This window comes from Solenopsis invicta, chromosome 1 (genome assembly GCF_016802725.1).
Source record: "Solenopsis invicta isolate M01_SB chromosome 1, UNIL_Sinv_3.0, whole genome shotgun sequence".
NCBI classification, from domain to species: Eukaryota; Metazoa; Arthropoda; class Insecta; order Hymenoptera; family Formicidae; genus Solenopsis; species Solenopsis invicta.
Genome location: NC_052664.1, coordinates 30,571,652 through 30,592,001, shown reverse-complemented (window position 1 = coordinate 30,592,001; position 20,350 = coordinate 30,571,652). Strand labels below are relative to the sequence as shown.

The 20,350-nt window shown below is 33.7% G+C and overlaps 2 protein-coding genes and 1 long non-coding RNA gene across 12 annotated transcripts in view; 2 read left to right on the top strand and 1 right to left on the bottom strand.

Moving 5' to 3' along the window:
- Positions 1 to 2: 2 nt before the first annotated feature.
- On the top strand, positions 3 to 5,647 carry LOC105208090. The gene is made up of 7 exons (XM_011177848.3): positions 3 to 160; positions 431 to 621; positions 702 to 875; positions 957 to 1,158; positions 1,759 to 1,954; positions 2,038 to 2,123; positions 2,203 to 5,647. Exons 2-7 carry the CDS (start codon positions 435 to 437, stop codon positions 5,111 to 5,113), a joined length of 3,756 nt encoding a protein of 1,251 aa, XP_011176150.1. The 5' UTR covers positions 3 to 160; positions 431 to 434; the 3' UTR covers positions 5,114 to 5,647.
- Positions 5,648 to 5,984: 337 nt separating this feature from the next.
- Positions 5,985 to 20,350, top strand: part of LOC105208087 (UPF0489 protein C5orf22 homolog) — a 619,399-nt gene continuing 605,033 nt past the window's right edge. Inside the window, exons 1-3 of the mRNA XM_039448948.1 lie at positions 5,985 to 7,138; positions 8,252 to 8,397; positions 8,924 to 9,073. Coding sequence (XP_039304882.1) covers positions 7,076 to 7,138; positions 8,252 to 8,397; positions 8,924 to 9,073 — 359 coding nt within the window. The 5' untranslated portion in view covers positions 5,985 to 7,075. The remainder of the gene's footprint in view (positions 7,139 to 8,251; positions 8,398 to 8,923; positions 9,074 to 20,350) is intronic.
- Positions 9,420 to 20,350, bottom strand: part of LOC105208085 — a 108,317-nt gene continuing 97,386 nt past the window's right edge. For 7 of the 10 annotated variants that reach the window (XR_005574719.1, XR_005574721.1, XR_005574722.1 and 4 more), the window contains 4 exons: positions 12,677 to 15,031; positions 12,529 to 12,604; positions 11,050 to 12,409; positions 9,420 to 10,868 (listed from right to left, as the gene is read on the bottom strand). This is a non-coding gene — a long non-coding RNA (uncharacterized LOC105208085). The remainder of the gene's footprint in view (positions 10,869 to 11,049; positions 12,410 to 12,528; positions 12,605 to 12,676; positions 15,032 to 20,350) is intronic. The other 3 variants (XR_005574717.1, XR_005574718.1, XR_005574715.1) reach the window with 3 other exon arrangements.

Below are 20,350 nucleotides of genomic sequence, written 5' to 3'. Positions count from 1 at the left end.
CTTATTATTGGTGCACGTTTATTATAACCCTTCCAAAACGCATTCACCATCGTAGTTTTCGAACGCAACTCGCGCAATTTTGTGCGTTGCAGGAGAGCATGTGAGAGCATGGTGTTTACAGTGTTTCCAAGAAATAAATCGGCTTATAACTAAATCAAAAGTTTGTATAAATCGCATTATTTTTCTAAAAATATTATACATTAGATATGTTAAACATAATACTGACTTTCTTTTTTAAATGCGTTATCTTACATACTGTCTAAAGAAATTTTAATGGAATAAATATTGTTCGATAAAATCTTTCATGTCATAATTGAAGTAATATCACGTTTTATAAAAAGGCATACGTTTTTATTGCTATTTCTTTGTTCAAAATTTGTTACATTTTAAATTATATTTCTTATGTTTACATATATTTATGTGTTAGTAGAAAAATGGCTCAATACATTGCACATGACATAAACAAAAAACAGAGGACTAATGATATAAAAATAGAAGAGAATGTTACATTTGATCAAATGAGACTTCCACAAGAGATTCTGGATGGGTTAATGTCTGCTGGATTTAATAAGCCATCTCCTATCCAGTTGAAAGCCATTCCGTTAGGCCGCTGTGGATTTGGTATTAATTATTATTACATATGTAATATTAAGGAATAATATCTAATATATTAAAAGTATTAATAAATTAATTGTTTACAGATTTGATAGTACGTGCAAAATCTGGAACTGGAAAAACTTTAGTGTTTAGTGTAATAGCTCTTGAAACTTTAAATATTTCAATACAATTGCCACAAGTTTTGATAGTAGCACCTACAAGGGAAATTGCGATTCAAATAACCTATGTTATTAAAGCAATAGGTTCACAAATAGAAGGTATGAAGTCTGTGAAATATTGATATATATATATTTTTTCTATAAACAATTTATTTTTATCTTTTTATCTATTATTTTTAGGATTAGGAATCGAATATTTTGTGGGAGGAATTTCAATAGAAGAAGATAAGAAAAAGTTGAATAAATGCCATGTAGCCATTGGCGCACCTGGTAGAATTAGACATTTAATTGAAAAAGGGTTTCTTCAAGTTTCGAAAGTCAGATTATTTGTTCTTGATGAGGCAGACAAATTATTGGAGATTAGTTTTCAAAAAGATATCAAGTTAGTATTGAGTTTAAAGATTAAATATTAAATAAATTCATATGCACATACATGTGTATACATATTATACACACGTGATATATTAGAATATACCTATATTAAAGGCTACAATGATATAAAAACATACTGTTGTGAAATTAATTGTCCAGACAGTATGCAATTATATTGATCTTTTCCAATTGTCTGGATATTAAAAATTGTAATTCTATGTATGTATTATAGCACTGGTAGTTTCACAGTTGACTGTCTAATTATGAATAGAAATTAGCTTGAAAGTGCTGTAAAGCATATGTAAAATTACATTTTATAATACTCGGACAATGATTTGAAGAAATTATTGATATGACATTGTTCGGATAATTAATTTTATGACTATGTATAACATATAAGCTAATTGGACTTGTGATATAATTAATATAATTATATTATTCGTTGAAATTCATATTGGGCATTCCATCATTCAAAATATCTATGCTTTATATAGACCTAGGTATAGGCTAGTATATATAAAATATATTAATCTGTACTATATTATCCAATTAAATTTGTTATTAACAACTTATTTTGGAAATCGTTAAAGTTATATTGTTTTTTGTTTAGTTTCATATTTTCTAAATTGCCATCCAGTAAGCAAGTTATAGCTTCAAGTGCTACTTATCCTGGGGATTTAGAAACATTTTTGCAAACTTACATGTCCTCTCCAATATTAACATCACCAAATATTGATGGACCAGTTTTGGTTGGAATTAAACAATTTGTGGTCATTGTTCCAGCACATCCCAATGTGATGAAACAGGTTTATTTTCTCTTTATATACAAGAAATTATTTTATTTTATTAACAAATAAATTCTATATAATCCATCTGTTCATATTTTTAGGTACAAACCAAAGTTGATGAGCTAGTAAAAATCTTTACCAAGATTCCATTTAAGCAAAGCCTAATCTTTTCAAATTATCAATCACGGTACGTAGTTATTTTTTAATTGTTATTTAACTTTAATATTTTAATTGACTTAACTATTATTTTATTTCTGTTATTATAGAGCTCAATCAGTAAGCAATAAGATTAATTCACTGGGTTTTTCATCTTCGTATATTGCTGGAAATCAGGTTATGACTAAAAGATTGGAAGCGATTGAAAACTTAAGAAATTTAGAATGTAGAATTATGCTGACCACAGATCTAACTGCAAGAGGTATAGATATAGAAAACGTTAATATGGTTATAAACTTGGACATACCTACGGATCCGGCAACATATTTACATAGAATTGGCAGAGCTGGTCGCTATGGGTCTTACGGAATTTCTATCACAATCATTTCCGAAAATGAACTTTCATCGTTAAAAAAATTATTAACTTCGATTGGATTAAATTATTTATTCAAACTCAATCCTGATTATACAGAAGATGTTTGGGCTAATGATACTTCGGTGTTTGAAAAAGTTAATTTGGAATCTGAGACAAGTCTTACAAAGTTACCAGCCATTGATAAAACGATTCTTGAATCTGAAAATGGTGCGCCTATAACAATATCTACGTCAAAACATATATTGCTTCCAGAAGATAGTGATACACTACCAGAAAATGATATTACAAATGCTTCTATCGTGGAACATGAAGAATGTAACAATATTTCGCCCAAGAATACAGTAAACGGCGATACTTTATCACCAGAAAATAATAGCATTCCTATAAATTCCGACGACTGTAGAAGTATTTCACCAAAACACATGACGACTAATACGTTATTATCAAAGAATAATGATGGAAATTCCACTAAAATAAAACGTAAAAAATGTAATGGTACTTCGCTGAAAAACAAAAAATGCCATAAAATTGCTTCTAATAATACAAATGTAAAACTGAGATCTAATTTAGATGAGAAGATACAAATTAGTTCATTATTTCAACATTATATTCAAGGCAAAACCAATTCTGCAGTTCATACTTTTAAAAAATGTAAGGAAGTATCAACTATAGACTCTGCAGTTGGAAATTCTGAAGAAAGTAAAATGTTAGTTGCAAACTCATCTGAATTAAGAAACATATATAGATTTACAATAACACCTAATTCAGATCTTTCTCCTATTGAAGAATTGAATAAAGATGTCGTGTTTAAAGTAGTTTTATCAGATAAAGAAAATTGCAAATTATCGGATACTGAAATTGAAAACTTTGTTGAATATATGAAAGATTCATTAAACTTCAAAGATACTGAAAACATTATGCCAATTATGGATAAAATAATTAACGATGAAAAAATATCCATGGAAACATCTCAGAATGCATTTTCTACTACAGATATTGATTTGAGTCATATTTTACCTATACATAAATTGGATAACAGTGAAAATGATAACATACGGATAATAGTAAACAATTATTTAATAACGTATGCTAACAAAATTATCATAAATAACAACGTTTATGAAGATGAAGAGTCTATGTTGAGAATAGCTTCTAATTGGAAAAAATTACTTGATTTTGAAATTAATTTGTTAGATAAAAGGTATCAAGGCATGCCCGATTCTTTTTATAAACTAGTATATGAAGAATATTTTTCAGCTTTCAAAACTTTTCTTGATACACAGAAGCGGGCTTTCTTGTGCGTTTTCCCACAACTTCGTAATGATGAAGAGGTGCAACATACTTATATAAATTCAGCAGCTAGAGCATCTTCAGATATTAATTTGATAGATATGTATGTAGAAATAGAAGATTTTAAGACCCGTTTCTGTACATTAGGAACTAAATTTAATGCATTCTTTCCTTATCCTATAAACATTGAAGAATACATGCCAAGTTTAATGATGTCAGACTCTGAAATTGAAGACTACCGCAAGGCATTACAATATTTTAGAACTTCTCGAAGTCCTGAAGAAAAATTTCTAGAAATAATAGATTATACAGCATGTTTAAATGAAACTGAGACACGTGATTTGATTCAGAAAATAAGAGAGCAAAATTTGTCATTCTCGGATATGAAAACACTTCTTCAGGAAACAGCAAAATGGCATGCGAAAGATGATGAATTAACAGAAGAACTGTCTGAAAATTCACAATTATCTGAAAATTCTTTGGAAAATGATAAATTGACAGAGAAAGAATGTGCACAAGTGTCTAAGAATGAAAGTGAACACGAGATACAAAATATGAAATGTGGCGTTTCTACTAATACAATCTCCAATGAAGCATATAAAAAGAAAGAAGTTTGGCAAGTGAATGATAATGAAAATAATGAAGAAACGTGCAGTACTTCGAGCGAGTCGTCACTTGTGTCATCTGAGAAAGATGTTGCGTATCCAAGTGCTGATAAAGTTGTTTTGAATAAACAACAAAAAGTGTTGCCTATTAATAGTAGTAGCAATGACCAAAAATCCAATGGGAAAAGTATTCAACATGGTAAAGTTAAAGGCGAGCAAATAAAATATACACCTGTACAAACAAATAATATTGTTTACAACAATGTAGATACATTTGGCAAACATGTAAAGTCTCATAAATATCCAAAGGACAGTGGAAATGTGAGTAATTCAATAGCTTCCACGAGATGTTCAAGGACATTGAATTCACGTACAAGTGTGAATGCGAAGAAAACTCGTCAACCTTCACTGAATCCGGTGCAAAGCTGTTATCCGCAGGTCCCAGATTCTAGTTTATACAATTTAGGTACAGACAAAGCGTACTTGTCAAATCAAATCCATTGTGATCAACAGAGGGAACATTTCTATTCTTCTCATATAAACGCTCGAGCATCACGATCTAATCACGTACTACAATACTTGGAACAGGAGTACAGGAACGTATCAAGTGATGATTTAGTAAATAATGTTTATTCATGTGAAACGGATATCGAGAAATTCTTATCGTCGTTGAGATTACAAACGGATCAGTTACATCTCGAGATCTACAAAGCGCAAATGTTTGAGAATTGGACTACATACGATCAATGATTCTGCGGAATTGAATAGGAATTGACAAGGGAAATACAGAGTATCATGTGTCCAATTACATAAATATTTATGTAACTAAATATTTGTACCACGAACGTATTTTCGTTGGATCCTTTCTCAAGAGTTTATGATAGAGCGGCGGCTAAAGAATGACATGTGAATCGATCGATGGCGAAAGGTCACGCATCGCCGGTACTCAACACGCATCGACGTGACTTGAACTGTGTGCCGAGGGTAACCTTTTCCTACCGATTCGACGCTACCTGCGGTTATGCAATTGGATTGATCTTTCGCGATCAGGACTTGTATAGTCTCGATCGAATACTGTCGGTTGTTAGCAGTAGGGATACTTTACCATGTACCATCTTTTTATAAAAATTGATGACATCCGTTAATACTTATGTAAATATCATATATGTACGCTGTCCATTTCATGATTTATAAAAATTCTGTGATTTATGTGTCGAGCGTTTAATGAGAGAGAACAATTTTTTTTTATCCTGTGTAAATAAATAAAATTATTTTTCGTATCTATATGTTTTAAAATTATGGAAACAGGTTGCATAAACATATTGATTTTTTTTTATGTGCAGAGCTGAGAAGACATCATTGACAAATATCTGGTTTTACTTTTAATAAAACTATTTGATTTAACAATCCTATTTTTAAAAATGGGCAAAATAAAATACATATGCAATTTTGTGAAGAGAATAAAATGAGTGAGAATAAAATTACATTGTACACATGCTATTTTTCGAGATCTTCACACACAAATCATAACACTTTTAATTTTTATTATTTTTACAAATATAAAAATATTTTTTAATGATTCTTGTATTTTAATATCTCTAGCTAGAAAGTACTTGATATATTTGTATGATTATTTAAAAAAAAATTGTATATAAAATATCATAACTAATTACAGTCTTACTGTTAGTTTTTCCAAGAGAATAGGTTCTTAGGATAAGATTGTCGAATCATGTGTAAGTCATTAAAGAATTTTTTTTTTAATTTGTAAAAATAATGAAAATTAACTTGTAAAGTGTCGTGGCTCAACAGGTATAGGGAAATTTGGAAAAAAATTTTAAGAATTTTCTCGAAATTTTCCCAAAATAAAATTTTGAACAAAATCGAACAATTGGATAAATTTGGATCTTTGTCGGAATTTATCAAACTACTCGATTTTAATACACACTTTTCCAATAAAAACTGCGTTTTTCCGAGAAATTCGGGCGAATTTTGGGAAAATTCATATTTTTTACTGGAATTTATCTAATAAATACCAGCAAACTGTTCCAAATGTAAATACAATTTTAACAAATTTCTGGACAAATTCTGTAAAATTTTTTTGCCAGAGTAGAGCCGAAAAACAACATGTGTACACAGTGCTAACAGAGGGATACAACGTTTGTTTAAAAGTTAAGCAACGTAAAGAGATATCATCCATTCATCGGCAGTGACTCGGCAGGAACGTTTAAACACCGTTCGATCCGCTTGGACAAATTTATCCACGCCAAATTGTCAAATGATACTCCACGACGTTGTTCGCCGCTTGCCGGCTGTGTTAGAAGGATCAGGTTTCTAAGGCGTCCTTTGGGTGAGGGGGGAAGTAAGGGGAGCAGGGCCAGAGCAAGAGAAAAAAAAAAAGAGGAACCACCTTACGAAACTCGTCTCGTGAGAAATTCAGAGTAAACCCCTGTCTGGTGCCCCTGTTCCTTTATTCGCGAAATGATCGTGTTTGAGGTGCGCGCCTAAGAGCAAACTTCAGTCGGTGACCACGTGCTTCCGCGCGAAGCAGTGCGCCGCGTGCCCGCGATTCCCAGTGTCCGCGTACATTTCGTCGTCGTGGTGTTAATTGGAAAATCGATCGTTTAACGCGCGCGTCTCATCAATCCGACGATCGTCGTGATTCCGTCGACAGTCAGTAGCTAGATCCGCGTATCTATCCCGCGCTCGCGAGAAATGGCGTATACACGCAAGTACTTCAAGAGGACGCCGGTCTACGTGGTGGAGGACCACGATGAGGTAGGTATATTCGAACACCGTTCTCGCGTTCGTTATGCCGTGAGCGACGGAGATTGTTGCTGCGTATACTGCGCCGCTAGATGTCGCGATGTTAATGGCGCAGCGCGCACTCCGAACTCCTCTGTCGCACATCGAATTGTTACGTTTGTACAAAATTCTAGATGACACGTACGTGTACGTAGGCACACGCTTAAATGTATACCTGTCCTGAAGATAGAGTCTCGTGTAACGTATACACGAACACAAAATTAAAATAAAAGGTGAAATATATTTTCTTTTGCATTTGTTCGCGTAACTATGCATAGGTTAGATTTATATTCCCTTCGAGTTTTATGTTAGGTTAGTTTTGTCGAGAAATTTTTCCCGAGAAATTTGGAGTAGACTAATTAATTGATGAATTATCTCTCTTTCTCCTTCGATACATAAATATATTAATTTTGTGACTATTACTTTATGCTGACTTTTCAGTTTTTTGTAGGAATGTAGAAAAAATGACGATAATGATAAGATTTTATTCAATATTTCATAAGATTTACATAAAAATTTTGGCGGCTCTAACATTTATAAACAAGTGTTTATTGTAAATAAACAAGTGCATTTTGTAAATATATATTAAATAACGGAAGCAATTGAATTAAGATAAATCTGAAATAAATAAATGAAGATCAGCTCGCGTCAACAATCAACGAACTGATCTAACTTCAAGTCAAGACTACGGCCAGTTAGACGCTTCAAATGCTTCCTTTTTATTAACTAGTTAGAATAAAAAATTTTACAAGTTGCATCAAAGGATGCTTGAATTAAAACATTTGTAGCATCAATTTGAGGTGCGTTCCACTTAAAGCTCGCAACGATCGTGAGTATTATTTGTCCTTGTCCAATATTTGGCAAATAACAAGAATGAAATAATTCCATGAGCGTTGCGATCGAGCGTTAAGTCGAACGCGACCTTTATCGCACTCTCGATCTTATCAATCTCGAGATTTAAGTTCGAGTTCGAGAGCTTGACGCCGTCTGCGCGCCAGTCCAGTCCGCGTCCCGCGAATTTGCTGCAACGTAAATGCAAGATTTAACTTTCGCACAAATATTTGATAAACGTAATTATGCTCCCAGGCGTTACCGTTCATATATCGGTGTATGGGATCGAAGCATCTGCCCTTCGAAGGTAACACCTTCGTACATCTGGATTCGCATCCCGATATGCTGATACCGAAGGAGATGCCGGCCGACACGGTGTGGGACAAAGATCAATTGTTTAGGTATGTATAATAATCGGAGTATGTATGTATTGTGTATATACATGCTTTATGTTCTTAACGATAGTTGTCAGTGTCACTGCGCAGCTTTTTTTGTCATGTAAAATGCGCTACGACACTATCGTTAAGAATAAAAAGCGTGTACAGAATACATACCTGAAAGGGTGGGGGGGGGGTTGCAAGAACCTTAACCTGATAATTCGCTATTGCATTGTCGTTATGGTACCCTTGTGGCTGCGCGGTTGACAAAAGTTAATTAATTAAAAATATTATACAATTACATTAGAACTCTAATTTAAAAAATATAAGTTTTCTTTGAATAAAAAATTCCGGAAGTAATTTATTTAATTAATGTTATATAATTGTGGTGCTTATGCTTTAAGTACAACGTGCACTTTTGACAATATGAACCGCGAAAAGCAAAAAAAAAAAAGCAATATAGAGATATACAAATTTTTAATCTGTGAACGAATTTTAGAAGTGAATAATTATCAGGCGAATAATTATTTTGTTCTTTATATTCTTTCAGCGAGATCAGCATCGAGAATTGGATTCTGCCTGCAGTGTACGCGGGTCATCTTAAGAACCTGATCTGGGTAAAACCACCGTGGGCGAATCAGATGTCCGACGGCGTACTGACGTTCCTCATCGGCAAGCAAAAGGAGACCGGCTTGATAAGGTGAGTAACGGATATATAATCTGATTTTTTCGGATTATTTATTTGAAGGATTACCCTAGCTCTCATTCTCTTGATCTCGGATCGCTATCATTTCGTTTAATTACCAAGAGTCAAAACAATTTTTGTTACTCATACATTGTTTTGTTATTTCCTGCTCTTCATTTATGTTTCAAAAGGTTGATGATATCGTAATCATTTAATTTTAATTCATTATTATATATATATATAATAATGAATTAAAATTAAATGATTGCGATATATATATATATATATATATATATATATATATATATATATATATATATATATATATATAATAATGAATTAAAATTGAATGATTGCGATTAAACATCACTGTTGAGATTTTAATACAATTTTCTTTGCTACTAAATAGTTCTGTCATAGAACAATAGACATAATATGGATGAAGATAATATAATATAAAAAAACTCTCAAGCCTCGAGATATGTATTATGAATTCAATGTTTTACTGGATTATTATTAAGAGAATATTGAGTATGTCGATTTATTTTAAACCTCCTTACTTGCGCAGCTCTTATTTCAAATCTGTCGATAGTTATTTATAAATTTTTGTAAATTACATATTGGAAATTTACAAATTACGAAAAAAATTCTTGATCACTGTGTCGTTCTGCGGCAAAGAAAACTGAGCATACTGACACTGTAAAGTCCGATTATTGCGACACTTGCCGCCATGATACAATCTTCTCTTATAGGTCATTTCACACGGTTAAAAGGTTGTAATATGCGCGTGGCAGAGAAAAGTCGTCACATATACTTGGCGAAGGACTTAGGTAGTCGTAGGGTTGACAAGTCGAGAGAATGAATGAGCAGGGAAGAAAAAGGCAAGTAAAGTAGCAAAGGGGAAGCCGACACATCGCGGCTGTATATACCGCGAGAAACTCATGATTCAGCGGTCCGTCAGGACTTGAGTTATGTTTCTCGAATTACCGTGAAGATGTATGTCTGTTGTGACGTGAGTGAAATATGCGAATTATGTCATGATTTTTCTTTACTTGTGTCTTTATTGATTTCTATCAGCTACGTCATCATCGTATCAGTTTTTGGTAGCTTGATAGTATTGATATTTTATTAATTATTCGATTTTATTTATTGATGGGATATTTAATCATCAAATCAAATTTAAGCCAAGATAAGGATTTAATAAGAATTTTTAATAATTTGTGATTTTATACGATAGAAGAATGTTAATTTTGTTTACATTTTTAGAAAAGTAAGAATGTAGTAAATTATTAAATAAGTTATTAGTGCTAGTCTTTTTAGCTTTTAGAAAAAAAAATGGATTGACATTCTATCTTATAAATAGTTCAAATTATTAGATAAGAATTACCAGCAATAATGATGCATTCAGTATTGAAGGCAAAGGAAACTTAAAAATTGAAGTACATATGAATATTGTTTTTTGTTTGTAATTTTATAAATTATTTTTAAGAGTATTGAAATTTATGAATACTAAATTTAATTGGAAATGATAAAATCAAATATTATTGTTTTTGTCAGCAATTATGCAAGGTTTTTTTTGCATATTTATATATAATCACTTTAATCCAATAATGGTATAAAAGTGTATATTACAGTTCATAATCTTTATATACATAAATTAGTCTTCGCTTAATTAATTTGAGTCATTAAAGCGAGTAATTAAAGTGAGATTGCACATTTGATGATTTATACGCTTCGAATAACTTGGGCATTATCTTGAAACATGCATATGTCCCGAATTACACTTGTCTTCGAAATTCGCGGAGTATATCTAAAAAAGGAGAAAAAAACATAAATTGCGTATCGCGAAAAGAGGTTAATGGTCTTGCGGCAATATAATAACGGGAATGTTGGGACAGTGCTTATAATATCAAATTAATGTGCGCGCCGGCTCGTTATATGAATTATACTTGAAAAAAATTTCTCAATTATTGATAATTGCACCGTCATACCGGGCCTAGGACCTTCGGCAATGCGCGCGACACCGTGTCGATAAGATCAGAGTCGGTGTGCGATCGCATCGGCTACTTTTTCGTCGAAGTTATTCATACGTAATTGCCTGTACCCACGCAGGTGCCTGTTCCGCATCATTCGATTTCCATCGATGTTTGTCCCGCAGGACGTAAAACTTCCTTCGCCTGCGCTTGCGTTGCGTGCAAGCTGCACTTTCTTCTCATGACCGCCCAACGTGGGAGGCATGTGATACCGCTAATTGCCGTTAATTTTAACATCCACGTTGACTTTGCCCCTAAATTGGAAAGTAATTGAAATTAAGACGTGATCAAGAGTTTTTCACATAAATATTGAATTGAATGACATTAACTTACGAATTTCTGATATCTTTTGTTACAATATAAAAAGAACTTTGATCATTAGGATTCTAAAAAAAGTCAGCATTCAAACTTGTGTTCGTAATACGTGCATTTGTTTTGCTCCAATTTGTTCAGTACTTTTTTTTACTATATATATTTTTTAATCATTAAAAAATTAATTTAAACTTTGAATATATTGTAGTAACAATACATTTAATACATTAAATTATATATCATTGATAATTAACCCTTAACTTACGAGGTGAAGAAAGTTGCGCTTTTAATATGTGGTTCCACTAGACTTGCTTTCAAAGGATAACATGTAAAATATAATGAAATGAAACTCATTAATTTTAAAAACATTTTTATTATATCTTTTTGATGTTTGATCCCTCATGTTCACTCTTTTTTTAAATCGAAACTAATAATGATCAGTCTTGTATTATTCTTATTTAAAGTAAGATAATAAATTGTTCTATTAAGTATAACACGAGCGTTGAAAGATTCAGTATGGATCCAATGGGGCCACCTCGTAAGATAAGGGTTAATGAAGACTTTACTCTTCTTGCACTGGTTATAATTTTAATTATTTCGAGCATGTTAAAGTGACACCACCGTCTTTTTCTTTCTTTGCCTTTTTCCACTTACGACCAGTTGTGGCGGATTGCGACAATGGACAATGGCGCAATAATCTACAATAGAGATCCACCTGGAGATTCCATGTCAAATGAATAGGGCCCGCAGGACAATCATCTCGTAAACTTGGCTTCCTTATGTGCCCTTCTCATCCACCACGTGGCTTGCTCTTTTTGTGCTCTGTTTCACGTTTTGTTACTCTCTGCTTCATGCAGCGGCACTTGAATCGCCTACTTATGCGAGAGTGTCGAGTAAGAAGAAAACCCTCCGTTCGGTTTCACGTAGAATCGTTTTATCTTGGGACGATAAAGTATTACGGGATTGTGAGTCCCGTCCTGTTAGTATTCCGCAGTGTTTTACGTGTCTAGTAAATTTTTTATTTCCTCAAGATTAAAATCGCGTGAAAGTATAAATATGTAATAATTTGAGAGCATAAAACGTGGAAAAGCGTGATGTAATTATTTCTCTTGCGTATCTACTCACGTAATCAAGTAAACGTTTTTCAAGCACTTTTTGTTCTCACATCACGTCTCGATGATCTCGTACATTCCGCGGTTTTCTAGAAAAACAACGTTGATGCAATGAAGTATGCGAACGTTGTAACATATTCTTGGTGTCTAGTAGTAAATACCTGCCATAGCTAAGACACGACTTGTGTACCGATATTCTGAATACCGGTACGGTAAAAGCTTGTTGTAGCTTTCGCTTGGAGACTTGGTCACATAAGTTGCTTAGTGGAATGCAACATTGATTTCTTTTCTCTTTATCGAATAGTCCGTAGTCGAATAGTGGATATTATCTATTTCTTCCATCAATTTTAACGATCGATCAATAACCACAACATAAATGTCATTACTGAAATATTTATTTGCCAATAATTGTCAATCATTTTTTTTATCAATTGTGAGGCAAGGCCTTCCCATATTGTTGGTTGTAACAGTCGAATAATACAAGATGCATGAAGACTCCACTTTGATGCCCAGTTACGCTGCTCAAAATGTCTTTTTATCAATTCCGTGTCGATAGTCGTCACTTTGGGATTCGACGATTCCTCAATAAGATTTTCTCAACTTCTTCGATCGCCGCGTCCAACTTCGGGTACAACTTCTCGAATATACGAGCGCTAACCTACGAGATTCATACTGTAGAAAACAATGTCTTCTAATAATATATAATTAGGAGCACAATCAACATAATTTATTTTCACGGTGGTATAGATAATGATTTTCTAGCATGTTTTTCTATATTCGAATACATTTTATAAATAGGATTAGGTTTTTGCGATTGTTGAAGATTGAGACAAGTCGGTACGGTAAAATTTTATTTATTACTTTCTGTTTAATCAAAAGTTCAGCATGAATGTGACAAAAATTTTGAAAATTTTGAAAAGTGCAAAATGTGCTCCGAATTGAAGAACACACGTACGTGTCATTATTCGATAATATAAAAGCTCCCTTGAAAAAAAAAGAACTGATGAGTGTTTCGGTAAACTAATTACTATACCGGTAACTGATGATCACTATTCAATTATCTGATGAAATATCATCAATTACCGATGTAGTAATCAATTTATTGAAAGAAACTTTATCAGTTTCTTTTTTTAAGGGATATATTTTTTTTAAGGAAAATAAAATTTAGAAATGACGTCTATAGGATATTTTTATCCTGTAAGGTAAATTGGAGGAAGATGCCGTCAAATAGTAAGTCGACTTTCGCGCTCTGCAGTGCACATCGGCACGCACGCACGCGACATACTGATCGCGGCAACGTGTGTCTCGGCACATATAAAAGAGTATGATACATGCGCAGATTATGGCGTGGACTAGACTTGGCTACAAATTAACCGACATTCCACTTGCCGGTCTTTTTCGCGGTTGTCTCGTACTCGTTCTTTCTCCCCGTAGCTTTAACGGCCCTCCACCTTTCTCTTCATCAACCGCTTATTCCTATCGTCCCCGTCGGCTCAGACTCCAACGCTTCCTCATATCTCGAATAACTTCGGCTGGATTGTAATAAAAGCGACACCGTTTAACAGATCTATCTAATAATCTCGTGGGAATGACGTAATATTATTTCATGATGCCCGAACGAGGCGTTACTCCTAAAATTCATTCTTACAGGGATATTAGTGTAATATCTGTACACTACATAGTGCAGTTTAGTTAGATTACTTTGATTTAGTTACGATAGAAATCTTCTGTCATGTCCAATTTATGTTACGGTTCAATTTAACATTGAAGAAAACAAAATATTTAAATAGACAATATTTTTAAACGCTTTTCACACGTTATATATTTTTTTTCTAAAAATTAATTTGTACTTCACAAAAACATTGTGCTTTGCACGATATTTAAAGATGCAGAAATGGATTAATTGAATTTAATGGAATTTCAAGCTGCTGCGAAACGATAACACTGACATTTCTTTTGTTTCTTTAATACTGTGAACGCATGTGAACGTTTTAAGTGAAAACGATTGATTGGTTCGTAACGTTTATCTTATTGGAATAATAAAGATAGACATGAATTTTAATGTAAACATATCGTGTTTGTTTCTAAGATCTGAACAAAAAATCGATTGCGATTGAAGGCTCCCTCTCGGGGGAAGGATCTTTAAGAATTACGCAAAACGGTTAATTTCAGCGAAGGTTACTTAAGAATTAACATAAATCCTTCTGCTGCGGAGCAATTCGAAGGCGTCGCCGATCTCGTCCCGATAACGTACTCACGGAGATTACGTTAATCTGCATCTCTACACGTATGTCGCGCGTTGCATTCGTTGCATGAGGTCGCAGCATTCCTAGGCGAGCGTTAGAGGCCGTCCAATCGGTAGCCTTGATTTCAGTTGCACCCAATGGTCGATGATGGTACACTTTTCAGGAAGAGGTGGCCCAACTGGCATCAGAGTAGGAGGACAGAAAGCGATTGTAGTGGGAGAAAATCATAGTGGATGGCGAATGCAATCGTCAGCCATCGCGCCTTCTTTTCTGCAAAAGAGAAGGGGTCATTAGAATAACAATGCTGTCATTGCAAGAATGATATCAATGACAGTAAAATGCAGTGATTAGACAAGCAGCATAGTCTTTCAATTCATTTTTTATTCTATTTTATACTTTTTGCAATTCGCACTATAAGAAATTTTTGAATATTTTTTTCAGTATTTTTTTATTTAATTTCGACTTTTCCCTTGTCATTTGTCTAAAAATATTTTTCTAAATTTTATTTTTATTTACTAATTGAAAATTTAGCTGTATTTATTAAATTTTATAACTTGATGCAAAAATATCATTCAATAATTTTAAATACATCGCTAAAAATATCGTGAATTTCAATTGTATTTTGTCGTTTGTGTATGAAATTTAGTGAATTTTTGACAACATTAAATTTTTTAAATGTATTTGCTTGAAATTTGCTTCTGTTACATTAAATTTTGTTACGTATTTTTAACAGTAATAAAAATATATAATAATATGCATTTAATTAAAAATATACAAAATATAATCGTATAAATAACGAAATGATAATAGATCCTAATTTGTTATAGCTATGCCAGAGATTTTGTTATCAATTTATATATATTTAAGAAAAATTTTTAAATTTTTAATAATTGTTGAAAGAAAATAGAATTTTTCTTAATTTCTTCTTTACTATATACTTGAAACAGACCTTCTATTTTCTACATATATTTTGTGTTTTCAAAATTGTTGAAACACGCGATTATCAATAGTCAAATTTGTTTCGTAACGTTTACATTTGGCGGAAAAACGAACGACAAAAATTGTCTTGGTACTAGCAACTCTATTGAGATTCGAAAAAATAGGTGAAAATTTTAAGATCCGAGTGCCGTGAGATAATAGGATGTGAGTTTAGAGAGGGCCTGAAGCGACGACAGGACAGGTCAGGGCCGAGAAGGTTTAACGGCAAAGGTGGCACAACGAGTCTGAAGTCGCAGGAGCGTGGGTGCCGGCTGACATATCACGATCGTCGCCAGGTTGCTCCATATATATATAGATATATATATCGGCGGTTCTCTTTTAAAAGAACAAAAAGGGGCCGCCACTCGCGTAGACCAATCGCAAGCATGGTCGGCGCACGATTCGACCCCAGAAATTAGCATCGACCCCGCAGAGATCGAGTCCTCGATCTCGATCCTCCTACTCCTTCCCTTTACGTCCACCTCTTCCCTTTCGTCCTTCTCCGTCGCTAATTGATTCGTTAAGGCTATTCTATAGTAAGCCGTTAAATATGCTCTAGGGTAACATTTCTCATTGCTATTGTTTCTCAATTGCTTTGCTGGCTCGCGAAACGCTTACATAAAACATAATTAGCCCGTATTAAACTTATTAATTAGTATATTCGTTGCTATTAAAAAATAACGACTTTAATACACGATTTTAGTTACGTTACAGTATTATTAAGAGAACATTTTTAATACGCAGTGTAATTACTTATGCTTGATTTTTTAGTTAATTTAGTTAATATAAAACTTAGACTCTTAACTCTAATCTATCGTCATTCTATGAAATTAGAGAAAGAAGTAAAAAGGATAGTATGAAAAAAATCACATATCTTATCCCTATATCACAAATAGATGCTTAATTAGCAGGCTATAATGAAGCTGTAATGAATACCGTAACCAATTAGTTTTAAACACATGTTCAAGAGAACATACTTGACGTTTAATATTATTGACGCTAATAATATTAACGTCAAGAATGTCTTCTTGAACACGTGTATAAAATTGATCGGCTATGGTATCCATTAAAGATTTATTGAAGTTTGCTAATTAACCACGTACCTAAACAACTTTACCAACGAGCTGACTCGCACGCCGCGCCGATTCTAAATGAAATTGCTGTGGTGTAGCAACGTGAATAACAATTAGAGCGGGATCTAATGGAATTTAGATCATTAGACTCGAGCGGGTGTTTATACTTAATCGGAAACCTATTAAATTGGAATTCCATAACACGGGTATATATAGAGGAGTGTTGGCTGATTACGTTATCGATAAGTTATGCAGTTACCCATTAGTATATGGTATACTCGATTATTTATCGTCTGAATTAATTATTATAGTACACCAAAGTTTTATTACTTTAAAAATTATCTTACGAATCTCGAAACATTTCGAATCTTGCGTTATAAATATGGATATTTTTACTATCAATAGAAAAATAAAATCATGATTTATTTATGTCCAATGACGTTTTGTGCCTGTTTTTTGTATTTTTATCTGCGTAAATTTTTATAGTAAATTCATTATGATGATTTTTCTAATTATAATTGCAAACGTATAAAGAGGTTGCTTTTATTACAAAACAACTGGTTTCTTTACATCATGATTACTGAAAAAATTGATATAGAGTGCAGGCGAGTATTTATAATACCATGGGGAACTCGATTCGTCTAAGGCAATGCCTGTAACAGGCATACAATGGGTGCGTACGCGAAAATATGCGGGACATGCAGAAGGCACAATGTATACCACTGTCGTACTTGCACGAAGGATCACACGAGGTTCTCTCGAATTTAAAGCAGATGCCAGCAGTTAACCACTGCCATACATGTTGTGCGAAGTTCTCGTATGAATTACTTTGTATATATTACTACGATGCCGAGCAATTATCTCTAATATGGAAAATAATGTACCGCAGACCTTGGCTCTGCCCATTCTCAGTCAACATTGCACGAATACGCAAAAAATAAAGAAAATAATATGTTTGCTAGAAAATAACAGTTTTCAAAATATATGTATAAGTTTTTTTGCAATACGTATGATTTTTTTTTATATAATTATTTCTTTTTACACGTATAGAAAAAACGTTGTAATCTATCTTACTCCTAATAATTGATGATAATTAATAGTTAATAATTTATAGCAAATATTAACATAAAATTAAATATTACTCGTTGCACATTTATGAATTGCATATTTAGAAACAGGAAAATTTTGTTATTACAATTTGATGGAATAGCCGTATATTATTAATGACACTTGTTTAACATAATAATTTTTTTAGTCTCGATCTCTCTACACGATGATATTAACTACATATAAAATGAATGGGCTTAAGCCACAAATGTTGTAACTTTAATATAATATTGCCAAAGGCGATGCAAAATCTGCATTTCTTACTTGCATTGCAATGGATTCTTAGTAATGCGTATACCTTCATCCGCTTCACTTTTAGATTCTTGAACGAAGATAGGTTTGTTGCCCGAAGGTCTGATCTGGATTATGATGATGACCGTGATAGCGATGAGAATCATGATCATGACTGATGGGCAGTGCGCGCATCTGTCGTCTGAATGTACGCAACAATGACCAGTGTACACATTGCTCGAATAATGTCCGCGCAAATAAAGGATTTATCGTTATGGAAGAAAGAACGTGCACCTGACAAACCCATTTCACGTTGTTAACTTCCTTGTTTGATGTCTTCCAATAAGCATTTGATATTAATCTGCATTTATCCATCGAATATTGTATTTAGATCGCAAAATTGTATGGTGCAATAATTTATAAAGAATATAAATATACATGTTGTCCGTGAAATTGTATACATACATTGAAGTAACTATTGCAAATTTCAAAAAATTCTTTTACAAAAATATTTTACACTGTAGGAAAAAATCAGCAAAAAAAATTGATTTTATTAAGCTGTCAAAGGTGAAAGCTTCCATCAACATTCTAGCAATTAGCTTGAGTGACTTACATAATTATTTTGACAGTTCAACGAAATTATTTTTAAATCTGTATCTAGTTAAATTTTTAAATAATTCAGCGAAATTGTTTTTTCTGTGTAATCATAGGTAATTGTCAAAACATTTGAATAATTATAGATAAAGTATATTCGATCGTCTTACACATTTTTACGTTTCATCTTTCTTGGAAATAAAAAGCCACTTTCTTCAATTGAATCCATTACTATATTATATTAATTCAGTATGCGATTGGAAATCTATTATGCCAGCCATTTTTTAAATCCTCTATCGATAGACATTCCTACATTTATTAAATTAGTCTGAAAAAATAAATGCGTATTATAAATAACATATAAAAATGTGTATGGTGTACGCACACGCGTGCGTATGTGTGCGAAAAAAAAGAGATATATAAGGAAGGTTGGGAGTCGGTCGAGAGAACTTGCTTGAAGCGACAGCCTGTTATCCACCCACGTCAGCGGCATTCAACGAATTATTGTTTTCGCCACTTATATCATAAAGTAAAACGTATGAGATTCTGTATGCAAAAGCAGTATAATTACAACATAATAACTATCCAGAATACCATGGACAAACTTGTCTTCCAATCAGCTTTAGTACACACAACAAGAATATGCATATAATATAAGACTCTTGGCCGCGTAGTCGAGCGTTTTCTTATGTTACACGGTCGGTTTTGCAATCTCGCAGAATTTTTGTTTTATCTCTATCTTTTGTACATGCATAATTCAGCAACTAGATAAAATACGCTTATATACCGTCTCACATGTTTTAACCATATTAACGGAAGTTAGTTGGCAGCTGGATAACGCGTTAATCGCGCCCGTTAAAATTTCACAAGCGGTTCCGTTTTTCCTCGCATCGCCGAGTTATTACGCGCCGCGTTAAAGCTCCGCGTCGCGGACACACAAATATAGAAATCGCAAAATGCGAGCCGGTTTAGCCGGCCTCTCTCGGCTGAGATTCGTCGGGAGCGCGTTTGAATACGTCACGCAACAACGGGTTTACTACCTGATTTTGTAGCGAGATCTCTTTGTCACAGGCAGCCTTGCAAGGCTGATATCGAGCGCGTCGGCATATTTTAGCCGACCGCAGAAAAATGTCTTCCCACGAGACCGCGAGGCAGAACCTGAGAATGCACGGCATTTGGTGGCATGTGAGTTTTAAACGGGGCCGACAGTCCTATTTTTGTCCACCTTCCTTCGGTCGGGTGCGAGAGGCGTTATTTACCCGCTCTTATCCCGCGAGCTCACGTGTGTCAATGCTATCGGGTGAGGTGGTGGCTTGCTTAAATGCCTCGCTCTCGCGCGAGAACGTATCCGGTTCTACTTCTATTATTTCATCAATTAGGCGTACGTACGTACGATAAAATGCAGCCGTCACTTCGCAATGGAACGTTGCCGGGGAGATTTTCTCTTTGTGAGGCAACGCACCGCGATAAACAATCTTCGAGTTTCTTCGACCGATCATGCAGCGACAGCCTAGGGAGCTCTTTTCGCGCTGGCATTATTATTAGGCAGTTAAAGAAACTAACTGTTATTTACGCCTCGGAGTAAAATATTTCCCCGAGACAATCC